This window comes from Lates calcarifer, unplaced genomic scaffold (genome assembly GCF_001640805.2).
Source record: "Lates calcarifer isolate ASB-BC8 unplaced genomic scaffold, TLL_Latcal_v3 _unitig_1695_quiver_769, whole genome shotgun sequence".
NCBI classification, from domain to species: domain Eukaryota; kingdom Metazoa; phylum Chordata; class Actinopteri; family Centropomidae; genus Lates; species Lates calcarifer.
In genome coordinates, this window is record NW_026115694.1 from 43,965 (window position 1) to 67,844 (window position 23,880).

Consider the following 23,880-nt stretch of genomic DNA (forward strand, 5'->3'; position numbering starts at 1 on the left):
CGCGGGGGCAGCACCGCCCCTCTGTTTCAATAACAGGCAACACAAAGAAGAGATTTGTGTTTTAATGTAAATTTTATTTCATGAACTCAAGCAGGACCTGATATATGCAAACACTTACTTTAACTTAAAATCATCTTCAGTCTGTTCAATACAGTTTATACAAGTGTTATCTAATTATGTTAAATTTACAGTAACAGAATTAAACAGAAATAAAATGACATTGTGTTGAGTTTTAAGCTGTTCTGGATGTAATATAAAATGTCTGTGATGTGTTTGTCGTTGTTGCTAAACTTTGAACTTTTGTCTTTAGAGGTTTGTCACCTTCGCTTCCTCTTGTTTCGTGCACCTCCGGGCTGAAGGTGATTTACCTGTGGGACTACCGGGACTACCGGCGGGGAGGGGTGGTGCGGGGCGGGGCGGGGTCAGGTGTCTCTTCACCTCCGGTGTGCTCAGTCTGTTCTCACCTGTTGGTTTCGGGGAAAGAGAGCGTCGGTTCAATGCGCGGAGCTGGATTATTGTCACCGAACCCGCTGTGTGTTTCCTCCCCCGGTCCTCATGTCCCAGGATAAAGTGTTGTAGACCTGTTCAGACCGCTTCAGGACGGCTGTTGTTTAACTTCCCGGTGTGTCGCCTCACCGAAGCGACACGATGCGGGATGTTCACCTGAACAATGAGACGTGCAGTAACGGTAAGGACTGTTCTTCAAACCCTCATCACTGAAACTTATTCTCTGTGTTTACAGGTGTGTTCACTGTTTCTCTGTCGAGGAGGAAACACTGTCATACTCGATCACTACTAAAGTATCAGCATCAGAAAGTACTTGAAGTAGAAGTACATAATATTCAGAAGGTCCCACAGAATAATGTGTAGTAATAAATCTGATTCAATCATGTGTAAAAATCATTTATTTTAATGACTCTATATTCTACTGGTCTTAAAGAAAAACTCAGGTGTTTTTGAACCTGGGTGTTTTTGGTGTAAATGATCTAAATATTCAGTCAGTCAGTGCAGCTTTTACCTGATGAATCAACTGCCCATGATAAAGTACACGTTCACTGACAGTGAATTATTAAAGAGGAAGATCCTTTAGTTTAACCAGAAACATCTCTATATATCTCTACCAGACTCCATTGACAAAAACAGGGATTTAACCAGGAACTGCTGGAATACCACTGCCTCCATCTGTTAGTGTGTCTGAGTTACTGTGTGGTACTTTTACTGTGGTAAAGTATCTGATTACTTCTTCCACCTCTGAAAGTCTCACAGTAACACAGACACACTAACAGATGGAGGCAGTGGTATTCCAGCAGCTCCTGGTTAAATCCCTGTTTTTGTCAATGGAGTCAGTATCAGCACCTAAATTCTCTCATCGTCGTTTGTGTAGCAGAAACGTTTTTCCTGCCTCTTCTTCCCTGTCTTGTTAATCATCTTGTGAGCCATTAGATTAGATAGAACTACAACCACGACAGAAAAGATGAAGCTGGACATCGATGTCAGGAGAAACCAAGCAGCAGTGAAGCTGAAGTTTTGGAAATCTCCAGCAATTAGAACATTGTCAGCGTTTGTTGAACCCAGCAGGTCATTAGGTGTAGGGTTAGGTAATACAGGTTTGACCACTGTACAGATCACAGTAACAAGAGAAGAGATCAGCACATCCTGCAGAGAGGTTCAATATTTACTCTGTCAACACTGAGGCCTCAGTGTACAAAGGCTGTGAAAACACTTACAAGGCAGGATGACGTTTGTGTTTCACATGGAACGACAATAAAAAACAAAATGAACTGTAGATTATTTTCATGACAAGATATTTCGCTATATATCAGTACCAGACTCCATTGACAAAAACAGTATTTTTAAAGAGCAGAACACAGGAGCTGCTGCCTTGATCTGTTGTTGTGTGTTACTGTGTGACTTTCAGTGGTGGAAGAAGTAATCAGATACTTTACTGAAGTAAAAGTACCACACAGTAACACAGACACACTAACAGATGGAGGCAGTGGTATTCCAGCAGCTCCTGGTTAAATCCCTGTTTTTGTCAATGGAGTCTGGTAGAGATATATAGAGATGTTTCTGGTTAAACTAAAGGATCTTCCTCTTTAATAAGAAGCTCTGTCTCTGTAGGAATCCTATCCTATCTCAGTGCACATTGACGTGGACGGTCATCCGTTGCTATTAGCGGTTAGCTCGTTCATGGACCAGGGGAAAGTGTCTGATATCAAACAGGAAGTGAGAATAAAAGGTTTAAAGATTCTCAGGACATTAGACCTGACTGATCCGGATCCTCTCTGTCTCTGCAGGGTCTGTGGTCAGGTTGTGGTGCGGCTTCCAGTCTGCAGTGTGTGTGGTCACTGGAGATCAAACACTGGCCCACACACACCTGAATGCCAGCGTTCTATCGACAGGTATACCTGAACACACACACACACACACACACACACCTGGTCTGTGTTTAGAGTTAAAGCTCAGTGTTTACCGCCTGTGAAGAGTCTTTGTTTGTGTGTAAACAATCAGGTCGTACACTGTGCTCCTGCTTCTCTGTGGAACATGAAATCCTTTGTGAACAAGAGGAAAGAGTCTCCTCACTTCCTCATGATGCAGAGAAGAAGAAGAACAGAGCCTCATTGTTTTGTCGTGTTGCGTCAGCAGATTGAACTTTAAATGAAACAATGGGAGTTGAAGTAGTTCCTGGTTGTTAGAGGTCAGAGAGTGACTCAGACCGGTTCAGATGAATTTAAATAAAGTTATATTTGGTGCCTTCACAGTCAGTGTCTGTGATAACATCATGACAGTTGATATGTAAAGAAGAAAGAGACGAGAAGTTTCAGAGGAACTCATTATTCATCGTATCTGGAGGACAGATCACAGTGTGACACCACGTTCACACAGAAAACAAACTGTTTACTCGTGTCAGTTTCATAAAAAGAACAAAAAACTGTTTAATCATTAATGATAAATGGATCAATATGTTTATTTTAAAAAGGATTTTCAATGATAGTAATTATGTTTAAAAACACAACCTGTGACACTTTTAAATTAGATTTTATAACATTTATGACAAGTTCTTTCATTGTATTTTTTGCATGAATCTGCACTTTTATGATGATTAATAATATTATTGTTAATGTCTCTTATATTCAATCTCACCTTTGTCCATTTACAGTCTCTATTTTCAGATTTCTTTAAAATCAAGACTAAAAATCACTGATGTTAAATTAAATTATGTAAAACAAATGTAAAACAAATCGACACCACAGTTGAATGATGATACGTGAATGAATGATACATTTTCATTGACGGTCAGTGTAAAAGCACAGAGAATAAAATAATCTAACTACAATTCCCATAATACTCCCATTATGTGGGATGTAAACAGGAAGTATAATGTTGCCATGGAGTCAGTCTGTTAAGCAGTGGACTGAAACTTGAGCCCTGTTGATTTCAGCTGATATTTGTTTACATTTTAGATAATTGGCACTTGTAAAAGTTGCAGAATTATCTAGTAGCAGCTCCTGTTTGTAGTGAACTCATGGATGTACAGATAATTATCACTGATTTACTGTGACACTGAAGAAAAGTTAAAAACATGAGGATTCTGAATGAAGTTCTGCAGGTTCAAGGAGCATCTTTTTGTCTGTGGTTTCTAAGCCAATGAACGGGCATCATTCAGTATGAACATCAGACATAATGATATCGTCAGAAAGTGTGCATCACACTGAATCTAAAAATATGTATTTCATGTCTGTGAGTTCAGATTCGACTGAGTTATGATTCGGAGAAAATGCTAATTTTAGCAATAATTGTGACCTGGGTATTAAGAGTTTTAAAGCACCTGATTTTACTTTTTTTAATGCTGAATAACTCTTTAACTACTCTGCTGGTACACTTCAGATTTCATAGTTATGTAAAATACATGCCAGTGATCCTGTAGATCCATAAACAGGATTAAAATCTCATGTTGATAATATCCTCTCTGATTAGCAGGTGAATCGTTATCAAAAAATCTGATTCGGTAGATTCTTTCAGGTCTGATAAAGCTGTTGAACACACAGACTACGGGTACACACCCTGACAAACACACACTCAGCTGACTGACTGTTTGTCTCCAGATGTAAACACAACCTACAACCTGTGGCTGGGCCTGACTCTGGCCCTGCTGTCCGCCTTCCTGATTGGTGGGAGCGTCATTCTCAAGAAGAAAGCTCTGCTCCGATTGGCCAACACCGGTCACACCAGAGCAGGTGAGCAGACCTGCCATGGTTCTGAGTGTTTTCTCTGTGTTTGGAGTCACATACTAACATGAATTTATCGTGTTTATGATTGATTGATTTTATCAGTTTGCTAAAACATGTAAAAACTCTGTGGTCGTGGTTTTTCTATAATTCAAAGATAAAAAATCTGTGGGAACCAGAGAGTTAAAGGTTTGAACTTTTTATTTTAGCCTCTGTTATGAAACAACTGATCAAATAGAAAGTTGCTCAACTTGGACAAACTGGTCTTTATACTTTGATTCTTTTCACTGCACAAGTCACTGAAAGTTCACTGTTACTGTTACAGAGTTATCAAAGCCCATGATCAGGACGTAATTATCTTTAAATCTCAGGATAAATTTGAGTTTTGTTGTCACATAAAGGATAACTGGTATGTTTGAACCTAGACCCCAGAGCTTTTTTTATTAAAGAGTAAAATCCTTTTAGTTTAACCAGAAACACACACACACACACACACACATATATATATATATATATTTATATATATGTATCTCACCACCAGACTCCATTGACAAAAACGGGGATTTTACTTACTTACTACTTAAAATCCCTGTTTTTGTCAATGGAGTCTGGTGGTGATATATAACAATGTTTCAGTGTAAAATACAGGCGTTATCCTGTAAAATAATAAGGTAGCACAATGTTTCTTTTGTATACAAAATATGACAGTGTGTGTGTTTCTGTGTAGGTGATGGAGGTCATGGCTACCTGAAGGACTGGCTGTGGTGGGGAGGCCTGTTAACCAGTAAGAATCAGTTACTTTTATAATCAAGGCAATGGATATTAGTTTCATCTCTTTGAGTCAGAACAAAGATTTGCGGGTCCTGGGTGTGTTTAGCCTTGCTTAGCATAAAGACTGGAAGCAGGTGGAAACTGTTAGCCTTACTCAAAAGAAACAAACACACCCTGGATCCATCTCTGTGCTGGACTCTTCTCATTTGACTGATGATTTATATTTAGTGCGACATTATTACGACTGATGTTTTCATGTTTGAACTCTGCAGTGGGAGCTGGAGAGGTCTGCAACTTTGTTGCCTACATGTTTGCTCCAGCAACGCTGGTGACGCCGCTGGGTGCTTTGAGTGTCCTCATCAGGTAGCTGCAGTTCTCTAATCTTTTAACTTCAGTTTATCTGAAGTTAAAAAACAGACAAATAACACGTTTGTGCTCAGTTTGTCTTTAACTGATGACTGTTTGTGTGTTTTTGTGTGTTTCAGTGCAGTTCTGTCCTCCTACCTGTTGGGGGAGGTGTTGAACGTGGTGGGGAAGCTCGGCTGTCTGCTGTGTGTGCTGGGAAGCATCCTGCTGGTCATCCACGCCCCAGAGGAACAGGAAGTGACCTCACTGCAGGAAATGACCAACAAGCTGCTGGAGCCTGGTGAGTGGTTGCTACAGGCAGGCTAGCTGTTTCCACCTTTTTACAGTCTTTATGCTAAGCTACGCTAACCAGCTGCTGCAGTGAGTGGTTGTGAATAAAGCACACAAAGTAACAACTTTCTTATGTTATCAAAAAAAGAGTGAATAAAACAGGAACTGAGGAAACGAATCGTGAATCTCTCAGAATTATAATGATGAAACACCAGAGGTAAAAATAAATTTAGAATAGCAAAATAATACAATATATTAAAACAAAGGATAAAATACAAAAAAATAAAAGGTTCTAATAAATATTTAGGACCAAGGCCGTGAGGAACTTTACAAAACCAATAAAACGAGAAACCTGATTGACATCTGCAGCACATTAACAACTGAAACCTGACACCAGCAACACAACAGTCGAACAAACGGAAAGAAACCTGATCATCCTCCTTTAAAAAGCTGCTGCTGGTTTCCACTGAAGATGACTCATGTCTTCATGTCAGGTAATAACTCTGTTGTGTGTCTGTGTGTGTCGTAGGTTTCCTGGTGTACGTGTCGGCCGTATTGGTGCTGTGTGCAGCGCTTGTGTTGTACTTCTCCCCTCGGTTCGGTCGATCCAACATCCTCGTCTACATCAGCATCTGCTCGCTGCTCGGAGCCTTCACCGTCTCATCCGTGAAGGGCCTCGCCATCGCCATCAACACCGGTAAAAAAAACACATCCAACATGGTTCTGTTCTCACTTTACACATTACAGGAGTGTTGACACTGGGACGGACTGCAAATATCCTGGTTTGTCCAAAAGCCAACGATGTCCAGTTCGCAGAGGAAATCCGCTCATTAGAGAAACTGCAACTGATTTCCCAGAAGTTGACAACTTCTGCTGCATCTTTGAAAACATTAGCAGCCGCTACACGTTTAAAATGCAGCAGTTGAGGTGCATTGTGGGTACTGTAGTCACCAGATTTGACATGAATCTGTGGAGTAGGACTTTAAATACTCACGATCTTCTCTCCGTTTCTGTGTTTAGTGTTGTACGATATCTCAGTGCTCGCTAGTCCTCTCACCTGGATCCTGCTTATCACACTCATTGTCTCCATAGTAACGCAGGTAAGTAACTCCGCTTCACCAAACTGCATTGAAGAAACACTGATTTTAAACATGAAACTGCTTTATTCAGTGTTTTACTGGATTTAATCACTGAGTCTGTTAGTTTTGGAGAGGAGGAGACCTCAGGATAATTCAGCTCCTAGTAAAAACCTCTTGAATGATACTGAGAGATACTGAACTCCCATGATCCAACGGTACTTCAGGATGTCATTAAACTATGTTTTTTTTTTTGAGTCCTAACAACAGATTATTATACCATGTTACAGACTGTGTTTTTAAAGTTAAATTGCTCATTCATTTTAAATCATCGTGTATATTTTGTCCAGACCTTTGTTCACTGCTGCTGTATCGTGATGAAATTTTGTATCATCTCCCTCACCCGTCCACCCACAGGTGAACTACCTGAACAAGTCCCTGGACACCTTCAACACCTCTGCTGGTCTACCCCATCTACTACGTCCTCTTCACCTCCGTTGTTCTGTCCACCTCCATCATCCTCTTCCAGGAGTGGAGGAGCATGTCGGCCGTGGACGTGGTCACGACGCTGGGGGCCTTCATGGTCATCGTGGTGGGCGTGGCCATGCTCCACCTCTTCAGAGAGCTGCAGGTCGTGGCCCCTCCCCTCCAACTTTAATGTCTTTTTGAGTTATAATTGAATGTCAACTTAATGGTCACACAATTTGGTTCAGAGTGAAATATGTCGATAACTAGTTGATCGATTGCCAAGAAATTTGGTCTCCAGAGGATGAAGCCTCAAGACTTTGGTGATCCCCTGACTTTTCATCTAGCACCACTAACAGGTCAAATTGTGTACTGCACTGTTCAGTTCAAGTCAAAGAATACCTCTAAAACTGAAGACTGGATTCCTTTCGGCCTTCACTGTTTCAGCCTTGTGAACGCAACCTTTCAAGAATGCCTTGAGAGAATCCCTACAAATTTGCCACAGACGTTTGCTTGGTCTTAAGGATGAGCTGATTGGAATTTGGTGGTTAAAGGCCAAAGTTCAAGGTCACTGACAGGTGACATGTTCTTGGCCTCTTGAAGGCAATATATCATAAACACCCTGAGGGAATTTCTTCAACTTTGATGACTAGTGATGCGTTGCATTTATACTCAGAAATGAGAATTTCTGAATTCCTTGTTGGAAGTTTCAACCTGAACGCCCCTACATATAGCACCTTTTATTGTCATTACTGAAAGCTGATTGGAAAATATTTTAATAATCAACTGTTTATTAAACGTCAGTTTTTGCCATTGCTACTGTTTGTAGTGTCTTGGAAAGATGCAACAAAGCCCAGTATTGTTTACAGGTTTTAGGTCACTGTTTTATGATTTTTCACCATGTGATGTAAGACTAAATCTTTTGATGTCTTAATGCAGATGACGATGAAGGAGCTGACCAATCAGCTGTCTCAGCCAGTGGAGAGGGAGGGTCTAGCGGAGGAGGTGTCAGCCAATGGAAGACAAGAAGAAACACGGAGGAATAAAAAAGAGGATAAATACGGACTGATGGACAATGTGGTGATAGAGAGTCTTCCTCCTATGAGAGAGGAGGGACCAAGAGTCTTCATCATCAGCTGAAACAGAGAGAGGTTTGTGTTTCCTGTCTGAACTTTGTAGTTCAGACTGCTGAGCGCTGTAGTCCTCGCTCTGACTGATGTGCACTTTTTTAAAGGTCCAGGCCTCTAGTTTGATGGCATTTCAGTTCATTATTCAGATCCACGAGCTTTCACACAAAACAAACACATACCACAGATCAACCACAAAGAAATTCTAAATCACCACAAAGAAACACAAAATGACCGCAGAGAAAAAAATTACTGCAGAAGACACAAAACACAAAACAACTACAAAGAAACTCTAAACAACCACAGAGAGACAACAGTTGATTACAAAGGAACGCTAAAGAACCACGAAGACACAAAAAACAACTACAAAGAAATGCTAAATCTTAAGTAAAGACCTGAGTGTTTTCTTTATTCAGCGTTTGAAGGTCGAGGCTGATGTTACACAGTATTGTTTTATCGTCATCATCTCCCATGTTTGTCCATCTCTCAATACTGTTCCCAATCTTTCTGTGTCTTAGCTCTGAGTTCATTGGTTCCTAGTCCCTTCCACTCAACATGGAACATCTTCTTTCGTCTATAGATATTTTTTTGTTTTAATGTGGAGCATTTTTTCAGTAACTGCAGATGAGCGATGGCACCTGAAGCCTCGTCTTGAATGGGAATCAGCTGTAAATAAATAATAACCTGCAGCTTATTTTTAGGTGTGAACTGTAACTTGAGAGCAGAGGGCTTGGCAGATAAAATGAAACTGAGCTGATGACGACCGTTGCTTCAAGTCAGGGGTTTCAGTCCAAAATATTTGTTCATATTTTGGAAAACTGGCAGTTAAAAGTTGCCGCATTCAGCCATTAGCAGCTCCTGTTTGCAGTGTAGACATTTATGTACAAACAAGTATCACTGGATTACTGTGATGCTGAAAGAAACTTAAAAACATGAAGATTCTCAGTGAAGTTCAGCTCTTAAGACTGAACTGTCAACCAGGTAAAAACGTTCCCTTAAAACAGAATTGATTATCGTAGTAATAGATTCATCTGCAGATTATTTTCTTAAGAGAACATGAAGGTTTTTGTCTCATATAAGATCTGTTCGTTGTTGGTTTTGTTTGTCTGTTCGTGGTGTTTGTTGACAGTAAGAAAAATACAGAATATCACCGGACTACTGCTTTAAAAAAAAAAAGGTTTTAGAAGAATTAAAACCGAACTCAGTTTGGTGAAAAATTAACAAATGCAACATTTCAAAAAGATGTTTCTAAAGCACTTGATTCACTTTATTCTATAGTAACTGGTGAATCTATATATCTTGAAAGGTTTTTCTTCTTTTTTGTATTTTCTATTGTAAAGTCTCAGTGTGTACTTATATGTCATTTGTTTAATTCACATGGCTGGTGAAATATTTTATTTATTGCCATGTTTACGCCGTCCAACTAGAGGTCCAATGTTCAAACACAGGTCAGTTTGTTTTTTAAAAACGAAGCAGGGATACCTCCTTGTTTTTAGAAGACTGTCCTCTGTGGTGCCAGGAAATAAGAGCAGAGTGACACATCTTTGCTTCTGTTCATTTGATTTTAACGTGTTGTTCCTGTTTCCTCTCTGCTGACGGCCATGAGTCCATGAAGCAGCAAGACGACACACATCAGTGCTCAGTGTTTACCACAACTTCATAACTTTATTAAAGGAGAGAACACATAAAACAAATGTACAAACAGCCAGGAACAGCTTATGTTCTTCTAAAGCTGTTTATCGTCCTTTCTGAGACTTAACAGTCAAATAACTCATTTGTTTTGCAAATTAGAAAATTACCACAAAATCTGTGGTGCAAAGATTTGTTTAAGGTTTTGTCCCAGTGGTTTAAAACTGCAGGTACGGCCAAAAGAAAACAGGATCTTACTGTTTAACTCCTGACGAGTTGTGTTTACACTGATCAGTAATGATGAATATACATGTGTGTATTTCTGCTGCTGACGACTCAGTTCATGAAACTCAGAGGAACAAACTAATTAAAGTATCTGAACACTATGAGTCTGTGGAGACACAGACTCATAGTGTTCAGATACAAACTGAACACTATGAGTCATACAAACAGATACAAACTGTTCTTAAAGGAACACGTCGCTGTTTTAGCTGATTCACGTCACGTCACACATACTTTAAATAAATGTTTATATTTTTTAATTTTAGTTCTCTTTCTCTCTGAGATGTTCAGATTGATTGGTTAGTGTAGTTTAGCCTAGTTTAGTTTAGTTTATCTTAGCGTTGAACTCTTCCTTTAACTTCACCTTTACGAGCCAACATTGAAAAATCAGATGAGACGTTCACAGATTTTATTATTGTAAATCTTCCTGCAGCAGGTTTCTAGTTGAGCTGTTGTAGTTTTTTATTGAAATGATTCTAAACCACATGTTGTCTGCAAGAAACAATGACACTGTTATGTTTTGGAAAATTAGCATTTATTCAAAGTACGTGTGACTCTGGTTTAGTTCTGTCTCTGATTCTGTCGCCTTAAACAAACTTTATATTTATTGTTTGTTTTCAACATGACTTTAGATTTTTTACTGCACTCAGATCATTTCAATAAAGTTCAGTACAGTTTTATTGCTGTGTATTCTGTTGTGTACTCCTGAAGATTTTACGTGTCTTAAAAAAGGCGGTTGCTAACAAGTGTCTAAATGAGACTACAGAGGTTGTCGGGGACGTTAACATGAAAACTGGAAATCTTGGAGAGAAGCAGGTTTTTTATGGTATTATGTCATCTGACTTTAAAAACAGGAGCAGAACCTCTGATCACTAATGGACTGGGCTGAACGTTGTAATCTGTCTTCAAATAAAGCTTTGTTTCCTTCGTTTGACATTTTCCCGCCACTTTGGATCACAGTAAAGCAGCTACTCTGATCATTAGAATAATAACCTGTTCTGTCGTTTTTCAGCTTATTTACTCTTCCATATAAACCTGTTCTTCTTCTCTGAAGCCAGCCGTCATCATTACACTCTGTTCTGGCACAGTTTCCTGTGGGGAAACTCTCGGGCTGTTGTCGGTGCAGTGTTTTGTCAGTAACCTCCGAGGACTAATTATCCTGCAGCTGAATCATCGGGAGACAAACTGACTGAGTTAGTGTCAGACAGGAAACTCCACAAACCTGCAGCCGCTCGCTGAGAATCTCTGAGTCTGTTTCACTTTCACACTGACGCTGCAGAGGAATCTGAATTACAAAGTAATAACATTGAGTAAATAAACGTATCAGAAAATGTAAAAGTAAAAGTTCAATATAAAGATTGATTACAGCTACTTTAATGAACTTCCATATAGATCCTCTGACCTCAGAATGCTGCTTTCATGACACATCAGAAGGTTGGTAAGCTGTGACTCAAGGAGAGAATCATTTTAATGCATGAACATGTCTGAATTTATTTATTTATTTAGTTTTTACATGGGATCTCAAAGCTTGTACTTTTAACAAACCATTTACTCCTGTATGTGATATATTTACATTCCTAATATGTTAGTGAATTTTCCAATGTTACAAAGACGTTTGTAATAATTGATATTAGTCCACTATAAATAGAAGTACATTCATGTTAGATATTTTGGGGTCTTGCTCAACCACAACAAATAGCTGTTTATCGTGGAAACCCACTTTTTCCAGAACTCAGAAATACCTGTTGAACATGTGTTACCATATCATTTTGAGCCACAGAATGTTTTATTTTGAACGTGGTGTTTTGTTTATTTTGTTGTATGGTTGTCACATTTAAAAGTGAGCAAGTTGTTGAAAGATACTGGATGGGACGGACGCGAGGTCGCAGTGACCTTGACCTCCAAATGTCCAAGTGAATGCTTATTCACCATTTACTATTCATCAGTTCACACATCACAGTTAATGATGATGTATGTAGTATCGACTGTAATCCTTTACCACCAACACATGGGGGTAGACGCTGCTTATTCTGTGTTATCATGTTTGGTTCAGAGGATATAATGTAAAATACATAATTTGCTTATAGCGGGAAGTAAAATGGCCGCCATGATAATATAACCGGAAGTACAGAAACCCTTATCGCACACGCACACTACGGTACAGTAGGTGGCGATATGCTGTTAAACTGGAAGAAGAAGAAGAAGAAGAAGAAATTTACAACGTCGCTGCTGATTGGTTGACACCTAACGGAAAGTCCGTCACTAGGAAACATGGCGTACAACCCGGAAGGCAGCAAAACAGTCGAACGTGTTCCAGAACAACAACAGAGAATGTGGATTTAACTGGAGATAATTAAATCCACAGGAGGAAATTAACCAAAGACAACTGACTTCCGGCTCCACAGAGCTTCTTCTTCATCAGGTAGAACATTATTTGTGTATTCTGTGTAAAACACGACTTTAAAAAATGACCCTTAAAGTTTTTTTAGCTCCCTTTACCTCAGCAGAAAAAATTAAACCGAGAAAGGCAGAGGTAAATTAAGGAGTACAGGGGGCAAAATAATCGTTTTGATTGTGTTTGTCTTAACGTTGTCAACAAATCACAAACAGGCTGATTTTAAAGCAGACATTTGGACTGCTTTGACCAGTCCCCTCTGAAACGCTGTTCTCTAGACGTCCACTGGGTGTCACTGTGATACAAAACACTGACCAGGGCTCAGCAGAGGGTCTGGGCTCCTTCCAAAGAATATCACCATTAATCACACTTCATGTATAAAATATTAATATTAAATACACAGCTCCATGAAACACACACTTTAGATTACTGAAACCTCCTCTTCTTCCTCCTCCTCTCGACTGCTCGTCTTTAGCCCCTGCTGTGTGGTAATTGGTGTTGAGAAATTCAATAAGGGGGGAATGTCGTTTACCTGGATTCACCTCATCAGTGAACAGAGCGGCGTGAATTGGTGACCTGAATATTCAGCAGGCTGTTCATGAGGAGTCCTAGCATCCCCGGGAAGGGTTTTATAATGGTCCTCTGGTTGACCGTAAATGTTGAGGATGATGACGAGGCTGCTGAGTAGGTGTCACGGGTCTGAACTGCACATCCAGGTGACCTCAGCACATATGATGAACTTTACATCCGTGATGGAGCTGATTTGTTTTCCAAAAACTATTAAAAACACACACTGTTGCACTGGATGACATGTTCCTTCATCACCATGAACACACACAGACACACTTTATTTTGACTGCTGTCCCACACACAACGTCCTGCTGTCCCAGATACTCACTAGAGCACCAAATGTAGATTAACCCACCGCTTAATCCTCCCCAACAAATGCACTGTTTTCTCCTGTTTGATTAAAAATTGCAGGGACTAACAGTTTTGGGAAATTACTGAGGCTGTTAAAAAAATGTGAACTGTATATTTTTGAGGTGAAACATCACTATATATGACTACCAGACTCCACTGACAAAAACAGGAATTTAAAAGTACCACAAAATGACACAAACAAAGGCAGTGGTATTCCAGCAGCTCCTGTGTCTTCACAGTAAAATTCCTGTTTTTGTCAATGGAGTCTGGCAGTGATAAAAACCACTGTATCTGGTTAAACAAAAAGGTTCTTTCTTTCTAATAAAAAGCTCTGTCTCTGTAGGAATCCTATCCATAATGTGGTCAGACACTTAGAATAACAATCTGAGCCTGTCAGTGACAAACTGACACCTTTATATCTGTGTTAATGGACAAGAGGGATCTTGGTTTAGAGATAAAGCTCAGTGTTTACTATTTGTGAAGCGTCTTTGCTTGTGTGTAAACAAATGTTTTTTAGCTTCTTATTCCAACAAAATAAAACCCTTATCCTATAAGTCAGAGAGAAATTGATTTATTGTACACATTGACAGAGAAAAAGAATTCATTTAACAGCAGTGACAATAACATAAATCTTTCTTGATCTCAGTCGTCTTCGGCCTACTTCTTCATCAGAGTTAACAGCCGAGGGATACAGGAGAGAGATCTAAAGGAATCTGATTAATGGAAGGTGGATTTTCAATTAAATATAACACAACACACCCGAGAGAAACTCCTTATTCCTCCTCTCCCATCCCACGTCCTTCCATGAGCTGCGTTTAAGGAGGCTTATAGACAAATTACACCCTCTCAGTCAAGGATCTCTGTCAGTTTCTAGCAGCCTCCGTCAAAGTCTTCCTGCCAGGGAAATAACGTCCATGCTTCGAATTGAAACAACGCCCCCTCTGCCTCCTCGTGGTTTTTTAAAACGGGGAGGATATGCAGCTACAAACGGAGCCAAATCGGCCTCCTCCTACTTTTTCATTCTCCCAGTGGTGTGAAATCATAAAAGACACTGAGAGGTTGTTGTGTAGTGATGTGACAGGAGGTTTATTTTAACTCCCGTCTTGGCTGAATCAGTCCGGGCGGAGACGCAACAAAGACCAGACAGGGGGATAAAAGACGAGAGTTTAACACATTTCAACCTGAAAATCATCTGTTTTTATCTTTATGTTCAATACTGAGCCTAATGGTCTGGTACATGTTCAGTACCCATGATGCTTAAAGGGTAGTTCCACCAAAACTATGAATAAGCTCCATCTCTTTTTATGCCATCTGTCCCATTCTTGTGATTGCAATATCTCCGTAACGCCTCAAGGGATTTTCTTCAAATTTGGTGCCAACATTCACTTGGAGTCAAGGACAAACTCATTATAATTTGGAGGTCATAGGTCAAAGGTCAAGTTCACTGTGACCTCACAAAACACAATTTTGGCTTCTGAACTGAAATGTTAATGATAACTAGTTGATCATCAAGAAATTTGGTTTAGTTGTTCATGGTCTCCAGAGGATGAAACCATGTAACGCCACCATCAGGTCAGAATGTGTATTGCACTTCAGTTCAGGGCAGAATACCTCTAAAACTAATGACTAATTACTAATACTCTGTCCTCAGACCCTTCAGTCAGACAAGGAAAAACTCCAGGCAAAAAAAAAAAAACAGGATTAGGAGCAACTTCCAGGCGCCACCAACAGCGGACCTGAGCCACAGGACCTCCTCTCCACCATGAAGACCTGGAAAGACGACAAACTACACAAACACGCAAAAGGAAAGTGAGACAAAGAAGAGGCTGGGATTCGTGGAGGATGTAGACCATGGTCCAAAACCGGCACAGACATCCAGGAGAGGGATGGAGGTCCAAGGACGACCGAACATCCAGGACAGAAAACATCAGATTTTCATCATGGTTTTCCATCGTTTTACCTTTTACTGGAGCTTTTTTTATGACCAGCAAATAACTTTTAATATACTGTGCATATGAACATCACATTCAAACACATGGCAGAGCTCATCCATGTCCAACATGGAGGAGCAACAGGACAATGACGATGCTCTGGTTTGTACTGAGGGATTAGAAAATCATGACACAATGATGAGTTGTGGAAGCAGATGGACGGTTTATGAAGGAATTACGGAGGAGCATCTGTTAAACTGTCAGATAAGAAGAAAAGTGGCTGTCAGAGCGCCACAGGATGGAGGGAAAAAAGAGGCTTTTTGTATTTGCGAGGCAGCCAGTTCAACCTCTCAGAGAGGATTATGGGAGATGGAGCAGGAGGAGGAGGGGGGTTTAAATGACCATCAAACATGGACGAAAGATGAGCAACCCCGACAGAGGAGTCAAGCTGATTGGCTGTCAGGGAATTAAGGAAAGCTAATCAAAGCGTGCAAAATGTAATTACAGCTTTTGGTTTACGGTGACTTTTTACAGCGGAGAGTCCTTATCAGCAGCAGCAGATAGAGCTGTGATTATTATTATCATCATGTGTAGAGTAACTCTAATTATTGGGCTGCAGAGATGACGGGATGAGCTGTGTGATGATGATCGTCTGGCTAGAGAGTAAAATAGAAAGTTGTGAAACCTGCATCAGAATCTTTGCTGTACATTTCAGATAAAACTATGAGATTTACAAAATGAAGTTATTTTTTACAACCTAAAAGTACAACTAATGAGCCCACTGGTTTCCTTCAGGTTTCAGCCATTATCAGGATACCCTTCAAATGAACAGATTATATATCTGTCAATATGGGGAAAAAACTGTGATCATATTTTTTACCTTATCGCCCAGCCCTAGTATGTAGTAAGTAAAGCAACAAGTCATCCATATAACGTGACAAAATATATTGTGTGTAACTCTGCATCAGAACACTACACGCCCCGCACCAGCAAGATGGTTTCACTTGTTCGAATAAAAACATTTTATAACATGAAAATGCCACAGTCAAAGTTTCATGTTTTGTCGACCCATCCACCACAACCTCCTCCCTCTGCAGACAGTAACGTAACCACAGGACGATTTTGGAACAACTGAAGCTTTAAACAGAGAACAAATACTCAACTCTTGCAGTGGAGAGTTACTCAGGAAGAAGGTCAGGATGGTTGAATTCTGCAGAATGTTAAAGACAGTCTATCCGTCGTAACAGTTCAGTCTGTTATCAGGAACACAGAGTCTTAAGACAATGACAGTATTTCAGTTTTTAAAATATATTTTGGAACACTTGTCTCTAAAAAGAGCTCATAGTATTATCTCTCCTTACTCTGTTCTTACTGAGATTACAGCTGTGAACTCTAAAAACTCTATAAACAGACGATTCTCTATAAGATTATAAAACACAAGAGCGCCCAAACATTTCCCTTTAGGGGGCAAACTTAATTGTAACACTTGACACTTAATTATATTTCAGTGATTTATACTTTATTTCCACACAACTGTTTGTAGTTAAGTAAATGCATTTTATTTTACCAAACTGATTGTGTACATAGAGAGGAGTCCTATAAATCAATAATGCTGTATAACCTCCTCATGAGCTTTTATACTTTTCTGACATACTGAATCTTGGTCTTCACACTAAAGTTCCTCAAAGTGCTTGAAGCTCATTTACACTTTTTCACACTTCTCTATATTTCTTTGCAGTGAAGGATGGTCTGGTGTTTTGCCGGCAGCCCCTCAGGGATCCAGTCCTCCTCCTCCTCCGCCTCGCTGCTCTGGAAGTTTCCACAAAGACCAGCAGTGAAAGGTAATGGGCCACAAACTCCTAATCAGGGCCATTCTGGGGCTAATTGTCGGCTTTGTTTCAGCCCAGTCTGTCTCCGTCCTCCCTCACAGCTGGGAGAGTAATGAGGTGTTACATGATATGATGTCCCCCTTAGGACACCAAACCATTCAATGAAAGGTCCTGGGAGCACAGGAAAGAGCAGAAGCTAATGGAGAGAAACAAGGATGAAAAGACAAAATCATAAGAGAGAGAATGGAGTGGGAGGATAGGGGTGGTTTAAGCGTCATAAAGACAATGGCAGTTTGTGCAGAAAAGAGAAAGAGAGGAAGGAAAAGTTTCAGAGCAGTGGAAATTAAGACATTGCACCAAGAGGAGGATCAATAAAGGTGAAAGAGCCACAGGGGAACCAGAGATCCAGAGGCAAAGACAAAGACAAAGATGTTCAACTTACTGAACTTTCTAGTATGAAACAAATCGTTTTTAAAAAGCCTCATGTTCTCTGCAAAGCCTCTGTAACTGTAAAACTTAGCACAAAATCTGCTGCTTCTTACATTTTACCACAAACTGAAGAAATATTTCAGCAATTAAAATTCAGATCACTGTCTTCAGTACATTGAGAGGGTCCAGGGTGCTTGAAAACAAATAAGTTTGTTCTGTAAAATGTGTTGTCTGACCACGTCTGAAGCCAAAGGCCTAAAAAAATACTCTCCTGGATGCATCCCACCCCGAGGAGGTGATCCCGAAACTCGCTGATGGCATGATGGAGGGGTGGGCTTTTTAGAACTGAAAAAGCATTTTGGGTGAGAGGAGAAAATGTCTTCAAGGAACCTAAAAGAAGTCCAGTTGCCTTTGAGTCTTTCAGTTAGACAGCTCTGGTTATTGAACCAGTTCTATTCAGGACTCTTGGAACCTGGATGCCATGTTTGATGACCAGCTCTACTTCTCTGACCAGGGGTAGAGTTAGGGCCATTTTAGAGTGGAGGAACTTTTCTTATGAATCAGTGTCAAACCAATTATAGAACCAGCTGTTTTTAGTAAATTTTGTTGTTTATGTTTATCTTATTCCTGTCATTGGTGATGATTCGTCACCCCACCAAGATGCAGCAACATGAAACAAGACAACAACTTCTTACTCGCCTTGAAGGGCTTCAGTTTCCTCAGGAACAGTTTGGCTTTCATCGAATTTCAGAAAACAGCTTTCAGATTTCTCCAGCTCCAGGTGTGTTGATCGTGTTGATGTGTCACTCCTGCTGGGCAAGTTTCCTCAGTAATGTCAGTAAAAGTGACGGCAGATCGAGCATCTCCAGCCACTACCGTCACATTATCATTTCAATACTGGAGTGAGGTTTCTGTGATCTGCCTCCATTTCTCAACTCGGCCCAAATTTCCCTGCCAGTCATCTCTGAAGTGGATTTTTTGGGGAGCGCCACTCATCAGAAAAGCTCCTGCTGTCTAATTTCATCAAGCAGCGTTTTAATGTTCAGTCATTTTAGCAGCAGTCACAACTTTTCTCTCAGAGCCTGACGTCTTTTAATGAGAATACCAGATAATGTCAGATAATTAAACTGGAGAGAGAGTCAATATCACGTCATCTGACAGCTATACTGGCCTATAGAGGAGATTTTTTTTACCAGAGTTTTAAAGCATCTCATGTCGAGCAGGAAATGGAAGACAAAATCTGGTGTCGCCCTGTGGCTTCAGAGCATCAACACATTATTTCATGATGATTCATAAAGTGGTGGATGAATATCAGTGTTAGTTGTCATCTAAAACAAACAACAACTTAAAGCTCCTCTGACTTATCAGGTTTAATGTCTATTTTTCAATGTAACCGCAAAAAATAAAAGACTAAAAGTAAAAATCTGGTAGTGATATACCATCAATTGTAAAGATTTGTTGGTTTGTTTTCTTGTTAAAATGTAGGTTATTATGTGTTTATGTATCAGTTGTTGTCAGTGTTTTGAGGATGTGACATCATATGACAGTAAACAGCTGTCAAAGACAGATTAGGCAAACAAACAACCACTGCTGCTTCTCCAAAGAAAGGTTTAATCGAAAGCAAATGGACTTAGTTATAGTCTGGAAGACGTTTCACCTCTCATCCAAGAGGCTTCATCAGTTCGTGTTCGCATCTGACCAGGCTGGGACTGGTCCAACTGATTTTTTGGTGTGGAGACCCAAGTATTTAACCTCTGTGGGGGGCTTTCACCAGACCGATGATGTCATGGCTCTTTTGTGTTCCATGTGTCAACGACAGTCGTTAGGTTGACAGTCGTTGGTAGAAACCATTAGTTTCAACTTCGTTAGTGTCCGATTGTGTTGTAACGACAGTCGTTGGAGTCACATGAGGCAAGACACATGTGAAAAGTTGTTTTTTCCTAGAGGTCAAATTGTTAAGTCTCCTAGGAAGGGATGAAAGGGCGGCATTGTATACTGGAGATAGGTGGTGTCTTAGACCTCCTCGTCGGTTGAGAGATGGTTTCTCTACTTTAACATAGATGGCTTCTTTTACTCCTCTTTCAAACCATCTGTCCTCTCTGTCCAGGATGTGGACCTTGTTGTCCTCAAAGGAATGGGTTTTCTCCTTTAAATGTAGATAGACAGCAGAGTCCAAGCCTGAAGAGTTCGCTCTCCTGTGTTGGGCCATGCGTTTGTGTAATGGTTGCTTTGTTTCGCCAATGTAGAGGTCATTGCATTCCTCATTGCATTGGACTGCATACACTAGATTGCTCTTGTGAGTGTGTGGTGTTCTGTCCTTTGGATGTACCAGTCTCTGTTTGAGTGTGTTGCCGGGTTTGAAATACACAGGGATACTGGGTTTGTTGAAGATCCTCCTGAGTTTTTCCGATAACCCGGACACATATGGAATAACTATGTTGTTTCTTTTGTTTTGTTTTTCTTTCCCCACCACATCAATGGTTTTCTTTTTGGAAACAGCTGCCGTTTTCAAAAGGGTCCAGGTGGGGTAACCACAAGTTTTGAGGGCATCTCTCAGATGCTTGTGTTCCTCCCCTTGGGCCTGTGAGCTTGTGGGTACGTTATCAGCTCTGTGTTGCAGAGTTCTGATAACCCCGATCTTGTGTTCCAAAGGGTGGTGTGAGTCGAAAAGAAGATATTGGTCTGTGTGTGTGGGTTTTCTGTATACCCCAATGTGGAGGCTTCTGTCCTTTTCTATATTGACTTGACAATCCAAGAAGGGCAAACTGTTATTCTTGGCATCTTCCCTGGTGAACTTGATGTTACTGTCCACAGAGTTGATGTGTTTGGAAAAGGCTTGCACCTCTTTGGTTTTGATTTTTTTTTTTTTAAGCCCTCCACAGAGGTTAAATACTTGGGTCTCCACACCAAAAAAATCAGTTGGACCAGTCCCAGCCTGGTCAGATGTGAACACGAACTGATGAAGCCTCTTGGATGAGAGGTGAAACGTCTTCCAGACTATAACTAAGTCCAGTTGCTTTCGATTAAACCTTTCTTTGGATAACTATGACCTGGATGAATGAGAATATTCACAGAACTGCTGCTTCTGTGAAATAAATAAAACAGCATTACATCACCTGTCCGCCAGAGGGCGCTGACACCATCACTGAGACCGGAGGTTATCTGATCGATCAGTAATCAATCAATTCATTTGACTCAAATCTTTAATAAAGTTTACTGACAAAGTTGATGTTTGATCAATTCACAGAAAAGGATGAATTTAAATATAAAATAATATCAGATGAAATGATTACAAATAAAATCTAAAGAGAAAACAACTGTTTCTGTTTTTTAAACTTGACAATGATGTGATAAAGACTGAACTACAGTTACTACTCCTACAAACATGTTGGACTTAACTTTTAGAAAGGACTAATGACAGGTTAGAACAGGGAATCAGATTTATTGATCAGATTTATTGATCAGGTTCAGTGATTAGTATGTTGTGTCTCTGCAGGAGGAGATGACAGCAGCTGAAGTTCTGGACCTGAAATGGATCAAAGAAAACAACACGGTTCATGAGACTGGTTATAATTTCCAAATAACACCAGAGACGGATGTTATTCCCCCTCCTCTGCACTACCTCTACTACATTTCTAATGCCTTACTATAATATGACATTTTTATGACTTTTTATGACATTTTTGATGACATAATATATTATGACATTTTTGACCATATACTGCACTATGACATTTTTATAACTTTTTTGACCACATAATAAATTATGACATTTTTATGACATTTTGGACGCCTATATCACCATATCATCACCTATATCATGACGTGTTTGACATTTTTGACCACATACTGTACTGTGACATTTTTATAACTTTTTTGACCACATATTGTACACATGACATTTTTTGACCATTTTTGGCGACACTTTTGACTACATACTATTCTATGACATTTTTATGACAACATACTGTACTACAACATTTTTATAACTTTTTTGACCACATAATGTATTATGACATTTTTATGACATTTCAGACACCTTACTATACTATGTCGTTTTTATGACATTTTTGACGCCTTGCTATACTATGACATTTTCTGACCATTTTAGACACGTTATGTTTTTTTGATGTTTTTTTTACACCATACTATGATATTTTTTGATGGTTTTTGACGCTTTATACTTTATTATGACATTTTTTGACAATTTTTGACGCAATACTATACTATGACATTTTTATGACATTTTTGACCACATAATATATTATGACATTTTTATGACATTTTTGACGTCTTACTGTACTATGACATTTTTATGACATTTTTGACCACATACTGTACTATGACATTTTTGACGACATATTATGACATTTTTGACCACATACTGTACTATGACATTTTTATGACATTTTTGATGCCTTACTGCACTACAACATTTTTATAACTTTTTTGACCACATAATATATTATGACATTTTTATGACATTTTTGACGCTATACTTTATTATGACGTGTTTGACATTTTTGACCACATACTTTATTATGACATTTTGACACTATACTTTATTATGACATTTTTTGACCATTTTTCACGCCATACTATACTGTGACATTTTTTGATGGTTTTCGACGCTTTACTACACTATGACATTTTTATGACATTTTTGACCACATACTGTACTATGACATTTTTGACGACATATTATGACATTTTTGACCACATACTGTACTACGACATTTTTATAAATTTTTTGACCACATAATATTATTTTTTTGACATTTTGCATGCCTTCCTATATCATGACATGTTTGACATTTTTGACCACATACTGTACTATGACATTTTATGACATTTTTGACACTATACTTTATTATGACATTTTTTGACCATTTTTCATGCCATACTATACTGTGACATTTTTTGATGGTTTTCGACGCTTTACTACACTATGGCATTTTTATGACATTTTTGACACCTTACTTTACTATGACACTTTTGACTACATACTATACTATGACATTTTTGACCACACACTGTACTATGACATTTTTATGACATTTTTGACAACATAATATATTATGACATTTTCTGACCATTTTTGACGCATTGTTTTTTTACACCATACTATACTATGATATTTTTTGATGGTTTTTGGCGCTATACTTTATTATGGCATTTTATGACATTTTTTGACCACATACTGAACTATAACATTTTTATAACTTTTTTGACCACATAATATATTATGACATTTTTCTGACATTTTTGACCACACACTGTACTATGACATTTTTATGACATTTTTGATGCCTTACTGCACTACAACATTTTTATAACTTTTTTGACCACATAATATATTGACATTTTTATGACATTTTTGACCACACACTGTACTATGACATTTTTATGACATTTTTGACCACATACTGTACTACGACATTTTTATAAATTTTTTGACCACATAATATTATTTTTTTATGACATTTTGCACGCCTTCCTATATCATGACGTTTGACATTTTTGACCATTTTTGACGCCATACAATACTATGTCGTTTTTATGACATTTTTGACATCTTACTATACTATGACATTTTTTGATGGTTTTTGACCATATACTGAACTATAACATTTTTATAACTTTTTTGACCACACACTGTACTGACATTTTTATGACATTTTTGATGCCTTACTGGACTACAACATTTTTATAACTTTTTTGACCACATAATATGACATTTTTGACCACACACTGTACTATGACATTTTTATGACATTTTTGACCACATACTGTACTATGACATTTTTGACGACATATTATGACATTTTTGACCACATACTGAACTATAACATTTTTATAACTTTTTTGACCACATAATATATTATGACATTTTTCTGACATTTTTGACCACACACTGTACTATGACATTTTTGACCATTTTTGACGCCATACAATACTGTTGTTTTTATGACATTTTTGACGTCTTACTATACTATGACATTTTTATAACATTTTTGACGCCATACAATACTATGTCGTTTTTATGACATTTTTGATGTCTTACTATACTATGACATTTTTTGATGGTTTTTGACCAGAAACTGAACTATAACATTTTTATAACTTTTTTGACCACATAATATATTATGACATTTTTCTG

At 38.9% G+C, this 23,880-nt stretch overlaps 1 protein-coding gene and 1 long non-coding RNA gene across 2 annotated transcripts; both read left to right on the plus strand.

The window, feature by feature from the left end:
• Positions 1 to 423: 423 nt before the first annotated feature.
• On the plus strand, positions 424 to 10,895 carry LOC108890176 (magnesium transporter NIPA2-like). The gene is given in 11 exon segments (XM_018687000.2): positions 424 to 688; positions 2,298 to 2,402; positions 4,107 to 4,238; positions 4,957 to 5,013; positions 5,273 to 5,363; positions 5,486 to 5,646; positions 6,166 to 6,333; positions 6,657 to 6,736; positions 7,130 to 7,171; positions 7,173 to 7,343; positions 8,117 to 10,895. Coding segments are annotated over 11 exon segments (1,248 nt in total). The 5' UTR covers positions 424 to 648; the 3' UTR covers positions 8,318 to 10,895.
• A 1,587-nt stretch (positions 10,896 to 12,482) lies between these two features.
• Positions 12,483 to 22,780, plus strand: LOC108890169 (uncharacterized). Its single transcript, XR_001962115.2, has 3 exons — positions 12,483 to 12,637; positions 17,201 to 17,303; positions 21,217 to 22,780. It is a non-coding gene; the product is annotated as an uncharacterized LOC108890169 (long non-coding RNA).
• The last annotated feature ends 1,100 nt before the right edge of the window (positions 22,781 to 23,880 follow it).